General features: G+C 45.3%; 1 protein-coding gene across 1 annotated transcript in view; it reads left to right on the forward strand.

The window, feature by feature from the left end:
• The window catches only part of DGKI (diacylglycerol kinase iota), a 243,334-nt gene that overhangs the window by 179,180 nt on the left and 50,176 nt on the right, over positions 1 to 13,978 (forward strand). The window contains exon 27 of the mRNA XM_081147568.1: positions 1,826 to 1,948. Coding sequence (XP_081003694.1) covers positions 1,826 to 1,948 — 123 coding nt within the window. The remainder of the gene's footprint in view (positions 1 to 1,825; positions 1,949 to 13,978) is intronic.

The following is a 13,978-nucleotide window of genomic DNA, read 5'->3' on the forward strand; positions in this document are numbered from 1 at the left end:
CACCCACACTTCTTACCAAACTAGAAAACACTAGTATTTGCATTTGTGCATATACATCTTTAATGCCTGTATTAGCTAAATAAAAATTGACACAGGTGATTTGACAACTAGATTTCTTCTCTCCCTCCCCTTTTGCCATAATCCAGGCAGCCCGGGGCATAGAGATTGTATAACAGTAACTGTCACATGCCAGGTACTCACCCTGAGCCGCATACCGTGCTCAGTGCCTTCCTTATATCCCCACCACCACTTCATAGTGACTTAGTCATCTTAAGTGATCTGTGCCTGTTTCTTCATCTGTAAAATGGAAATAATGATACCTACTCACAGGATCGCTTGACGATTAAGTGAATTGATACATGTGAAGCTTTTAGAATAGTTCCTGGCACTTGATAGGTACTCATTAAACATGTTATTAAAGTCATCATTTCACAATGACCCTGATAATGTGCTACTGTTATTGTCCTAAATCCACAGATAAGAAAATCGATGCCTAGAGGGTTTTGTAACTTTCCCAGTATTGCACAGAAAATAAATGGAAAAATTGAGATGTAGTCCCAGGTTCCCTGACGTCAGAGCCCACAAGTTTAACCACTACGATGAACCAACAAAATGTTATTAATGTTTCTAGGTTACTTCAACAATTCAAAAATATTTATCTAGAGCTTTTTTTAGGTACCAGTGTAAGCACTTGGAAACAAGGGTGCCAGAATCAAAACAGACAAAAATCTCTGCCCTTTGTGAAGTCTAGTGAACCTCAGTGGTTTACTGGTTAAAATAAAGATTTCCTTGGAAAGCACACACAGGCACTCAGATAGCGTATGAAAGTTTATACACACACCCATACAATATAAGCAGAGAGATTCATTTGAGTAACCCTTATGCCTGTGTACCCCTCCTCACTAGTTTATGTGGCCCTTGCTGCTATTTCTGAGTATCTCCACTCTGCCGGGGCCAGCTAATATCCGTGGTATGTACCGAGTCTGTGGGGATCAAGAGGACAAGTTGTTGGATGGAACAGAGATATAGCTGTGTTTAGGACGCCAGAGCTCGTGGTCTCAGAGCTGTCCTGGCATGAAGGGAAAGCTCACAAAGGGCGGTCTAACATAACCCTGGGAGCTCCAGAAGGCGATGGAGAGGGCCCACTTCACGGTCCATGTGCCCTAAATCCAGCCTGTCGTGGGGAAAACAACTAAGATGCTGAGTCCTACTGCAGAAGCGGTAGCTACTAGAGCCTAGGTGTCCTCCCATCCCACCGACTCACATCTCTTTGATCGCATCTGTCCTTGATCTGATAAGAGTGAACCCATTTTGCCAAGCTCCCCATGGTCTTGGACCTGTCAGTCATTTTTTCCATGTCAAATCATGGCCAAAAGAAATGGCTCTGTCTTGGGTTAGAACTCTATTAACTCTGACTCCAAAAATAACATAACCTGAAAATCCACAAGTATTTGACTCAGTCCCTTTGCTATTTTTCATCAGTGGCCCCCCTGGAAATAATCCAGAAGCAGTGGCGCAGCAGGAGAGGAGGGGCTTTGTTATTTTCTAATCTGTGTTTCCGTATCAGGCTCCACTGCTTGTTTTATGTTACATTTTAAGTGACTTCGTCTTGAAATTCAGTTTGCTCATCTGTAAAGAGGGCAGAGTCACACAGATAGTTCACGATGGTTGAGAAAACTAAATGAAAGCGTAAATGTGGAGTACCTAGGAGATACCCAATGAAGGTGAATTTCCTTCTCACATTTAGAGACAAGAATCATCCTGAGAAAGCGTAGAGTAAGCCTGTGGCTGACCTTGCCCCTGTCTGGTGCCCTCTCCCCCCCAGAATGTCCGACTGGTGGAACCCCGCGCTGCGGAAACGCATGCTGAGTGACAGTGGCCTGGGCCTGATGGCGCCGCGCTACGAGGACCCGGATCTGAAGGACCTCAGCCACTCCCGCGTGCTACAGTGAGTCCCCTCTCTGTCCCTCCCCTGTGCGCCCCTGTGGTCCCTGGGAGAGGATCGTGGGGCCTGCACCAGCCAACGACTCCTCTCTCTAGCCGTGTTCCCCTGCGTCCCGAGACTGTGTCCCCCTGTGGCCTGGCATTGTGTTTACACTGCGCTCTTACCCACGCGGGCTCCCCACGGAGCTTCATTTCATTCCTCTGGCTCACGAGCCACCTGAGACGGTCGTGTGGACCTAGAAACACTTCCAGCGCCAGCGGGGTTTGCTTTGCTGGCGCCCAGTGGTGACGAGACGTCTCTGTCGGTCTCGTCGCGAGGACACGCGCGAGAGCGATCGTGAATAGCTTGGGAGTGACGTGGGGGTTTCGTTTGCGTGAGCACCCGGGCTGCTGCAGCTCCCGGGCATTTGTGCTGCGTGCCCGGGGAGAGCCGGCCAGAGGGGGCGCTGGCCGGGCGCTGGCCCCGCTGTGGGCCGGCGCTGGTCGCGGTCAGCGCGGCGGGTGCGCTCCCTCCCGAGGCTCCGTGGCTGGGCCAGGTGACTGCTGGCGGCGCAGCTGGTGTCCAGCCGGCCCTCCCTCCTGGCACGGTCCCCTTTGCAGGAGCGGGCGCTGGGTACACGCCCGGCCACACCCAGGGTTTCACTTCAGGCCTGTCGCCCCGTTTTAGAGGTTCCACAAGTTGATTGCAGTTCATGAAATTAGCTGTTTTCCAGTCCCACCCAGGGTCCTAACTGAACGGGCGATGGCCCTGTGACCGCGCAGTCTTACTGTTTTTATGAAAGAGCAAGATCCCTGAGAGCCTTAGACTCCTGGAGGTAACTGGAAAGGCGAGACTGTTTCACAGGAAGAGGGGAGGCAATTTCTGTGTGAAAAGGGGAGAAAAAAGAAATCTGAAGCTAATGATTTCATCGGTAAAGGTTGTGCTTAGACACTCTAAGGGCACAAGGTGACTTCGCTTTAATTGCTTTCCTGTACTACCTCTTATTTCTGGTTTTGTTGTGTGAAGAGCGGAAAGGAAAAAGTGAATTACTGTGGATTTTCCTTTTTAATTAAACCGTGTTATTAGTTTTGGATGGCATTTTGATTGCTTACAATTCAGGGTGGTTTTCCACTTCTTTTTTATACAGAATTGAGGCTTGTGAACCTGGATGAGTCAGCCACCCATTGATGGTTTTAAAAAGTGACCATCCGGCTGTGGGCAGATTTGTTTGAAAGTTGGAGTTTTAATTAGCCACAGAAATAGGTATTAAGCCTAGACAAACCAGATGGGTGCCTCAGTTAATCTTATACACAGGCTATTTGGAAAAAGTAAAGTATGATCTCAACCTAGATTCCTGTGTCCTGGGTTTTCTGTATATAGTTTATTAATGTATATATTATGATATATAAAGTTATTGATTCTAAGATAATAAATATTCTTCCCGTGAATCACAAATAAACCTACCACTTTATATAATAGCCAAGTTCTTAAAACTCTATATCAAAATCAACTCTTATTTTTTATTTGGGTTATACTCTCTTTTCAGAGATTTCTCTTAATGTTTTATTTTAATTAATTAATTAATTAATTAATTTATTTATTATTTATTTTTAACTCTCACCCGAGGATATTTTTTCCATTGCTTTTCAGAGAGAGTGGAAGGGAGAGAGAGAGGGAGAGAAACATTGATGTGAGGGAGACACGCCGATCGATTGCCTCCCGCACACACCCCGACCAGGGCCGGGGATGGAGCCTGCAACCGAGGTACGTGCCCTTGGCTGGAATCGAACCCGGGACCCTTCAGTCTGCGGGCTGACGCTCTAACCACTGGGTCACACCGGCTAAGGCTCTTAATATTTTATTCATCTTCAGTTGGCAGTTTTCAGTTTTCCTGGCCATGTATACTACCTTAGCTCCTAACTACACTAGAGCCACTGACTCTGTTTAAAAACGTTTTCTGCCAGATCATTTGGAAAACAAGTAACATTCGAACATTCACCCATCGGCTTTGAGGTCTTTCCAGCCGAAGCTCCAGATGCTGTGGAGCAGAGACAAGTAATTCCCGCTGTTCTCTCTGAGTCCCTGACTCACAGAACACATGAGCACGATACGATGGGCTTTTAAATCCCTTTTTTTCAAACAGTAAATACTATGCCCTACCCCAATTTGTCTATCAATTCTTTAAAAGTTTTTACTGAGTTTAGTAATTCCTTTGGAAGAACATCTGTTTATTTCCTTTAGAGATCATTTCTGATATAAAATAAGTACAATCACAGTTATGGAATTAATGCAATTATATATAAGTATATAATAATATATAATATAATGTCAGTAGTGAGTATTGATACTTGCTTGGTTCCGTGGTTGGATAACCTTTGATTCTTTCAGCAGTTTTATATTTCGCCATTGCTTAGCAGCTGAACAACCTGAGGCTCACAGGATTAAAATGCTAATCTTAAATCACCCAAGATTAGAAGTGTGAGAACTGTGGTGGAAGGGGGTCAGCTCAGCTTCTAGCCCCATGCTTTTTCCTCCGCTCTCCACTATCTTCCCAAAGGGCCAGTGCAGAGGCCGGGTGCCCAGAGCCCCAGGGCCCAAGAAAGACTTTGGTTTCTGTTTTGCTTTTAGCATTTGCAAAGTGAAAAATTCTATAATATAGAGAAACTACATATGTGCAGTATGTACAGATGACTACAGATTAAACCCAAAGTAAAAATGCTTGAGAATTAATTTTAAAGCAGTTACTTTTGCTTTAAAAAAGGGATTGAAAAAAATAACAATAAACTTTTATTTAAAAATTATTAAATATATATTAAATATGCTTCAGTCCAAGTAAGTACAAAAATTATGTGAAAGGTACTCATGTGCCAGCCACCCTGATTATCATGTTATTGTTTTATGTTATTTACATTAGGTCTTTCTGTCAATTCATAAACGGCATAAAAACGTATACTGTTTTATGTGGGGGTTTTTTGTATTGTTTTGTCTATTTACTTTCCATCACCTGCATCACACAACGCGTATATTTTGTAACTTGCCATTTCATTCAACATCATATTTTTAATATTTATTCATATTGACATATGATTTTAAATCAGTTTATTTGGTATAGAATATTACGTTATAAATATGCCAAAACTTATTTCTCCATTTCAGTATTGATTTCTAATAATTTATCCTTTAAGAACTGCAGTGAGTGTCCTGCTACATGTGTCCTTCTGTGTCGCAAGGTATATATGAAATTTCCGCTTTACTCAATATTGCAAAATGTACCTTCCCAGCAGGAAGAGTTAAGAACCAGCACGTGAGAAGGCCCGGGGAATTAATATGACATTCTAGGTACAGCTGGCACCTGTAGCTTCAGCTTTAGAGCCGCAGCCAGCGTGGAGACAGGAAGAGCTGAATTCTAACAGCCTCTTCACAGTGTTAAATAGCCCCCTGTATAAAAAATCAAATAGGAGTTTTTAATTCTTGGAACCAAAGATAGTATTTGTCAGAATTCGCCGGAAACCACTAAAGTGGAACTCACAGAGCGATTCCTGGCTCTCAGTTCATTTATCGAGAGAAAAATGATTGCATACAAATAAAGCATTTAATTCGATAACCCAAAGAAAGAACCCCGGCCTGGAAGACAAAGAAACAAGACAGAAATAATAAAGGTAAAGACAGAAATCAGCGACAAGGAGACTAAAACCAACAGACGACTAACCGAGAATAAAATTTAAAAAATGATGCATTGAAAAGGTAAATAAAAGAGACTATATGATAAGAAAACTCATTAAAAAAATAAGACGGGAAACAGAAAGAATTGCAAGTACAGTGCTTTCCCCTCCAGACTCAAGCTCGCCCAAGCCCTTTGTGTCTCCTTGGGGTTTCCTCGTAATCGTAAACTCTAGTTTTTTAGACCCATCAACCTTCCTCCTACTTCAGGGAAAGTAAGACAGGATAAACAGACTGAATGAACTAGTTCTCTATACTGGGACTCGTTACATATATTTTATAACTTCATATAGAGACATCATAATGTTTTAAAATAACTACATCTATATATAATATGGAGAGACTGTAACTTCAATGAAGGATTTACAACACATACGGAGATATATAAAACACCTAATAATACTTTAAACTGAAAAATTAACTTAAACAGTGTAGCCTACAGGTTCTGAACGCCCATATCATGAAGATAATTCTGAAATCTGGCCCCTTCCAAAGCCTCAGAAGTCCTGGGCCCAGCATAGGAGCAATAGCTTCATTCCCCTCCCGTCTTCTGCTATTTCCTTTACCCAGTTTTTTCTTGGAACGGTAGGTGGTGGCCTGACTCTAAGAAAAAGATAATTGTGCATATTGTCAGAGCTCCAGGTTCTCGACAGGAAGACAGACTATTGAGCTGTGATTTGGGTTGTGGAAATATCCTTCAAACATCACAATCAGATAAGAGGGAGAAAATTAATCCTCTTAGTGGGGTGCAGGTTTTGCTGGACTATGTCTTGGCGATGAAATCGGTGCTGTCAGCGTAGAGACAGTCCCTTGCGTCTGTTTCTCCAAGATAGTTGGGCCCCATCCCAACTTACCTTTGACTGCCCCTAAATCTTGTTTTCCCCAGCTAATCGCTCAGGCTGGGAAAGCTGCATTTTAGCTGATGTGTATCTTTTCTTTTTCTCCCTGCCTTCTCTGTTTAGCCAGGCACACATTAGTACTCTGTCTCTTTATGCATGCAAAATATTTAATAAGAGATTTTTCTCTGTTCTTTTTTAAAATTTGCTCCTCAAACAGTTATGGGTATTGGAGCCCTAAACCTTTTTTGGATATGGAGTTTCATTTCCATTTCCAAGGTTAGTTAGTGGCAGAGCCAGAAAAGAATTCTTTATGCACCACGTCTTATTTTGACCAACACTGGGGGGGGGAAAAGAAACTTGCTAAGGTAAACTAATAATAAGGTGCTCTAATATTAAACATCCATTTTATTTAAAATGATGTCAAGAAATTCTGCTCCTCGGTTTCTATGAGCTCCACGTTTTGCCAATGACGACAGGAGGAAATATTACGATCGATGGGTCTCCCTTCTCATTTGTAAAACACAGAGGTGGAGGAGTTTTGTGGGCGTGAGGGAGGTTGGCCGGACCCTTCCCTGAAGCCTGCGAGTTCCTGGGGTGGACAGACTGGGGGCTGCTCCTTCTGACCCTAGCGCTTTGCACCCCACTGTGTGTGGCAGGCACTCAGGATGAGGTGGGTGAAGGGATGAATGTTGGATGTTAGAGAAAGGGGCTTCATGAAACCAAAATAGAATGTCTATTTGTAGCGCTGTAGTAAACCCGGTGCTAATTCCATAGCAGTTGTCTCAAATGGTATATAAAATGTTACACATTTTTGTTCGTCTGTGGAATCCATTTACATATTTCAAATTGTGGTTGGGTCTGTTCGATCCAGGGAATCCGCGTATTAAAACCACAAGGATGGACTGAATCCCTGACTCAGAGACGTTGCTGTTTTACGTGGACAGGAAAGGCTGACCCTGGAGGGTCGAGGAGGTTGTGGGCACTGTTGATGACATGGTGGCGGGCAGGGTGGGGAGGAAGGACCATGGCTGTGCCCCTCGGCAGTGGGACGCCAGCATGTCTCCCGTGCCGTGTCTTTGGGCTACTTAGTTATGTCAGTGACCTTTAGTCTTTGAAGAGGTTCCCTGGATGGAGAGGAAGAAACTTGGCATCTGGGGAACCATAAGCCACCTAAATTTTATAGGTGGAATAGAATCCTGGGGCTTCCTAGGGATATCCAGCCAAAGGAGAAATGGCAAAGCCGGAGCATTGGGAAGCATGGGGACCATGTGTCAGAAACGCGATTTTCCTGAGTCACCTACAAGGCAGGGGCCTCTCAGGGAAGTATTGGAGTCTTCTTTAAACAAAAAACAGGTGGTATCTTGTTCCTTCCAACAACACTCTCTGCTCTAGGGCATTAAGCAAAGCTAGTAGGAAGGTGACAGTCTTGTGACAAAACCATCTAAGCACCATTCTGACCCTGGGGAAATGAAAACTTCATCCCCCTGTTCAGAATTTAAGGAACATATTGTTAAGCTGCATAGGAAAGGGGATTTTTCTTGTTTTCTGTGTCTGTGCTTGGCCTGTCTTGTGTCCCCTGGGAGCAGTCATGGTGGCGGGGCCACTGTGCATTCATTTTTGTGTAGTTGGTCCTCTTGTCCCTGAATCAGTCACCAGATCTTCCTTAAGGGCCTGGTGGTGACAGCTTGACATTAAAATCTCATTAGTTTGGTAATTAGAGCAGGGACATAGTTAGGTAAGTTGCATGGGATCCAAGCTAAAACAAGGTGGCATAGACGTAGGAGATATTAATCCTACAAAACGATGGCAGGTCTCTCCTTGAGGGCCTGGTCTTTCTAAGCATCAGGGTTAAAATTTAGTTGAGAATGTAAGAAGCATCTCTCAGAGCATCCTGGGAAAGTGCCCATGCTATCCGGATGGGGGCCCAGCTTCTGAAGACAACAAGAATGGTTTTTTTCCTTCCTTTCTGAAAGGGGACAGATATTCAGAGTTAAGTCCACTGCCAATTCATTCTGAAGGGATCCCACCCTGCGGAGTCCATGCACCTCGGGACATGTGTCTGGACACTCTCGGGGCCTCCACAGCAGGTTTCAGCAGAAGGAAGGAGGGTGGGAGGCAGCTTCTTTCCTCATATTGACCCTTTATAAGTGAGGGTGCCTGTCAGGGTCTGAGCTCAATGTTTGTTTCTACTGTTAACAATCAGAGAAGAGAGGAGCAGCCGTAGTTTATCCTGAATGTGACTTTGGTGCATCTGCCTGTGACGTGAAACATTTCTGCAGCAAGTCCTCTCTCCCAACCACTGGTGCCTTCCTCTGAAGGCCACCCAGGGGTCAGCTCACCACTGCCCCCCCTCCTTCCCTCCCTGCCCCCCTCCTTCCCTCCCTGCCCCCTCTCCCCCCTCCTTGCCCCCCCTCCCGCCCTCCCTGCCTCCCCTCCTTCCCTCCCTGCCTCCTCGGAGAGGGCAGAGACCTCAGGGAACACAGCCGAGGAAGTGCTGGGGGAGCCACGTGGTCCTCCTGGGCCTCTGTGTCCTGCCTTCTGCCCCTCCCCCCCCTTTAAAGTCCAGTGCTTTTCATACTCAGAGGTCTGTTTTACGCTTTCAAAATAACCTGTCAAACTCCCACCAAAACGTGTGGATTTTTTTTCCCCATTGAATCTGCCTTAGGTGAGTAATTTGATTAAACGGATTGAAAGTATGAATGATAATTTTGAAATCCTTCCAAAAATATTTGCCTGCTATCTCAGATTGGAGGGGCATTGGCCAGTAATCGCTGGGCGTGCTCAGGCGTGGGGTCAGGGATGTGAAGGGGGTGCCTTTAGTGCCATTAGAAATGGGGGTGGGGGGTGTATAGCCTGTGGAACTTCTCTCAGGAGCCTCTGGGGAGCCCTGAACCCACAACCCCAAGAAGACCAGGTCACAGAATCAATCTACAACGTGAAGAGACTGCTTATTTGGGATTCAGGGAGGCAGGACCAGATTTTCCCTTTCCCCGACGTTCCTGGCTCTTGCACTGATTACCAAATATGAGAGCAACTGCCAGCGAATATACTGCTTTACGGTTTTCTTCAACACTCTGCATGATGTTTGTCTCACTCCACAGCCCCTTAGCATCTCCTTGAACTTGGGATAAAATGTTATAAATCCATTATCTCCCACAACTCTCAGGATGGTACATAGCAGTGTCAACATTTAAACATCGAATTGATTGAATTATCCTCAGAGATAGAGCCTGTGGGGCTCATTGTCAGTTCTTGTTCTCAGCCTTGCTATGAGCTATTTGTGTTAATTTATAATTTTTTAATAATATGACAAGATTTACTGTTTTGCTGTTTACTCCTCACTGTTTTTGACTGTTTCTAATATATTACTTAGAAGCTGTCCTGCTTTGAGACACAGCATTGGGAGGAGACAGACACTTCAGATTCTGTTTTTCCCATGCCAGCGTCTTAAACATGAATTCCCTTTTCCAAGATGTAAGAGGTGGGAGATGTTGATAGGGACACTTCTGGAATGTATTACAGTTATCTTTAGGAAAGGTGCCAAAGCAGCTTCCAACTCTCCCGAGTTTTTTATTCCGTGTTCTGAAGCTGGATTCAGAAGCCCTTACTTGGTTTCCTAAATCAACAAGCCATCGGGGCACCCTTGCTCAATTACCATGGCCTCACGGGGTAGATATTGCACCTCCTGCGTCCAGTATGCGAGACGGCCTTTTGTATGTGTTTCTGTGTTAACACCAAACGTGGCACTGACGTGATTTGTCTTCACAATCCAGAGCTTTGTGTTTCAATCTATAATTTAAGAAAAAAAGTCCATATCCACAAAACTCCAGATGTCTCAACAGGAGCTGTGGCCCAGGGCTCCCAGAGTCACCAGTATGAAGCCCTAAGCTTAGCTTTTCCTGAAGAGGACTCCCTACTGGCTCAGTGGATTTTAGATTAACACGCTTTTTCTGTTCTTTCACTCCCATTTTAGAAAATAGGCAGGCAATTGTATTGCAAATACTGATTTCTAATGTGAAGCATCACATCTTTTCTATCTGCGTGGCTGTGCTGTGTGTGACACATACAATTTTCCACTTCTTCTTCAAAATGCTTAAATGTATTCCAGCAGTGTTCATATTTGAGGTAATAAGGAGGGTGATGGTCACGTTTTCATGTCCAATGAGCTTGTTAAACATTCGTTTCCCCCGGCCGGGCTTGGCTCAACAGCTGAGCATCGCCCTAGGATCCAGGAGGCCGCGGTTCGATTCCCGGTCAGGGCACAGGCCTGGGTTGGGGGCTCGATCCCCAGCAGGGGGCGTGCAGGAGGCAGCCGATCAATGACTCTCTCATCATTGATGTTTCTCTCTCCCCCCTCCCTTCCCCTCTCTGAAGTCAATAAAAATGTATTTAAAAAAACAACAATAACCAACAAACCCACACTAGTTTCTCCAAAGCCATCTCTTTACTGTTGTTTCCCATTTCTGCTCATCTCTACACAGAATTCAAACTCCTTTCCCCTCATTTGGTGGCAGTTCTTACATAGGAACAGCAGGTGGCAGTAAAATTTCAAGCTCGAAGGGCATTTAGGGGCTTTCTCAGCAAACTAAGGAGCTTGTGTAGAAGAAATTGAATTGTACAAGCTCGCAAATGCCAAATATAACTTAACACAGGAACTTATTTAAAAAACCCACAAGATATTTCAAGTATAGCTCATGTGGGGATTATCAGGGTATATATTTGGGTAGGAGAGTCCTAAAGAATAGGAAATTATGAGAATGAGGGGAATTAGTGGAATTTCCATCGAATGCAGGACTCACAAACGAACGTTATTATTTGAGTTTGGGGACTGACTTCCCTACCTGCACATGCATGCCCGTCCCCCTCTGCTTCCTCGGCCTTCGCTCTTTTCGCACCCTCCCCTCTGTTGGTGGTGAATGTTACCTTTGAGGCAGTTTGGCAGCCCCTGAATGGTGTTGTGGCCACTTGAATAGAGAATGGGCTCGTCTCTCCCTCATTTCAATGCCCCTCTGTGTGGCTGCCGTGACTTTCATCTCTCGCTCTCATTTTCCCGGCCCTCTCTCTTACTGTATGTGCTTTGTGCATTGTCTTAATAGCAATACTCATAATTAGAGGGAGGAAAAACAAACAGAGGATTGTCTCATCGGTGGGGATTCTCGGTGCTGAGGGATGTTTGCCTGGTTAGAGAGGCTTTGGGGCTAGAGAAATGGTGGCGAAGGTGTCACTTAGATCTGTGATCTCACCATTTCTCGCTCGAGCCCTCAAAATGATGCCATCGGTTGGACACAGCAGTCCTCTAGGCAGAGCACATCCTTGAGGGTAACTCAAGGGAGAAAAGCTGTTGTCCAGAGACAGTCATCTGCAGCCAGGCTCTCAGATCCCATTCACTCATGCCTGGGTTACTTGAGTTCCATGAAAACTCTGTCCATCATCAGGGGAAAAACTGAACGTGTGCAGCAGCGGCACTTCCAGGTAAGACAGAAGAGCAGTAGAGATGGTGTTTCTGCAGCCCTGGTGGGGGCTCTCAAAATGTGCCCGGAAGGGGGTGCCCAGCTGGGGAATCGGGTTCCCTCTGGGCCATTTCTCGGGGGCGTTGTTAACACAACCGGCAGGAATGGCTCAGGCAGGAACAGGATCCGGCCTGGGTGGTTCTGCCCAGGCCTGAATGTGGCTGGTGTGAGGCAGGTGGGCAAGAGCGGCCCAGGAACTTTCAGGTCTGTTGTCGGGAGAGGGAAAAAGTCACAGAAGACAAATGACAGAGGAGAGAGGGCGAGAACATGTAGATGTTGCTATAAAGCTAGAACCCAGAGGCCTCCCCGCTTCCTCAGGAGGAAGGGTGAGCACCCCGCTCTAGCAGGAGGCAGCGCTTTGTCTGGAGCCGGCACACCTAACGCTGGAGGGCAGGGAGGGAGGGCAGGCCGGGAAGGAAGATTAACAGGAGGGAGGGTTGGCCTCAGCGTGCCTGCTGCTCTGCTCCCCAGCGAGGACTTGGCAGCCAAGGAGCAGCTTATTTGCAGTGTGCCGAGTGAGTGGAGAGAGAGCCCAGCCCCTGGCTCACCCGAGCACTCCTCCTTTGTTTTCTCTCTAATTCTGTCATGCTAACCAGGAAACGAGGGGGCCCCGGCTCCTCCAGCCGGGCCTGTGCGTTGGTATGAATGTTTCAGGGCTCCCCACTTCCATCCAGTTTCTGGGAAATACTCCATTGCCGAGTATTTTCAGAATACGGATCTCTGTCCTTGTGCCGATTCAGGCTTGGAGCTTAACCTGTCCTATGTGTGTGTTTTAAGCTCCCCTCCATGTGACTCCATCCCCTGGCCATCTCCCCACCAGGTGATGGTTTATAAATGCCCAGTAGTGGGTATATGTGTTGGGGGCCCTGGGAAGGGAGATAGACATTCATTTGTGGGGTGGTTCTTTCCAGAAAGTAATAGACCCCTGTAGATGGGTCCCCGATACTCATCTAATTTATCGTTTGTCCTTAGGAGAGGTTATCTGACATGGGTAGTCTATCGACCTCCTTCCAAGGAGGGCCAAAGAGGAAAGGCATGGGTGCTATTGAATTAAAGCCAAGGGGTGAAAACAAAAGAAAAATATTATATAAAAGAAGTAGAGTCAGGACAGTACTCTTCAAGATACTGTGTGAGGAAGAGCTTGTAGCGTTAGAGAATTTCATCCAGCTTGCCAAGAAATGTATGTACCTGAAACGCATTGCAAAGCATTATAGCCCATCGTAAAGGCTGAAATGGTCATGGTGCCCCTCTTCTCAGTTCCAGGTCTGTTGATTAAAAACAATAAAACATCACAAGAAGTGCAATGCGTCTTAAAGACTCCTTTGCCTTCATAAATATAACTCTTTTTTGCTCTTCGGTATTACTACTTTGCTGGTAGAAAACTGGGCACATTTTTCAATGTCCTTAAGCCTTGCAGTTGATCTGCCCCACGGATTAGGACCCTGGAAGGGAAACGTGCTGACGGAAGGCAACCTAAGTAACTAACTTTGAGCGTCTTAGAGATTCCTTGTGTCTTGAGTGATGACAAGGTCTGTCCAGTACAGTAGCCACTAGCCAGTGTATGCCTTATGTCTCATTCCTTCCCATTCTTGATGTCTGCATACATTAATCTTAAAAAATGATTCATTCCAAGATGCTGTTAATTAGGTAGATTGTTTCATATTTTCAGACTTTTCCTTGGAAACATCCGTATTCCAGAAGAGAACAAAACACGTCCTGGGGACATTGCCTGAAACTGTCTGCTTTAAAAACACACATATATATTTTTTTTGAAGTTTATTGCTTAATTTTAAAAATTCAAGCGGCTTTCGCTTTTGAATCCATAATTTGGCTGTGCCAGTTTCAACAGAAAAATAATATTATAATCTTACCAGTTGGATTATATAATCCCTCATCTAAAAATATGTCTTGTCTTCCTGGAGCTTCCTTCATGTTCAAGTCCCCGTGTGTACCCGAGGGTGAGAAGTGTTGCCTTCGCTTAAAAG

The sequence above is a fragment of the Miniopterus schreibersii genome, assembly GCF_964146895.1.
Source record: "Miniopterus schreibersii genome assembly, chromosome: 9".
NCBI lineage: Eukaryota > Metazoa > Chordata > Mammalia > Chiroptera > Miniopteridae > Miniopterus > Miniopterus schreibersii.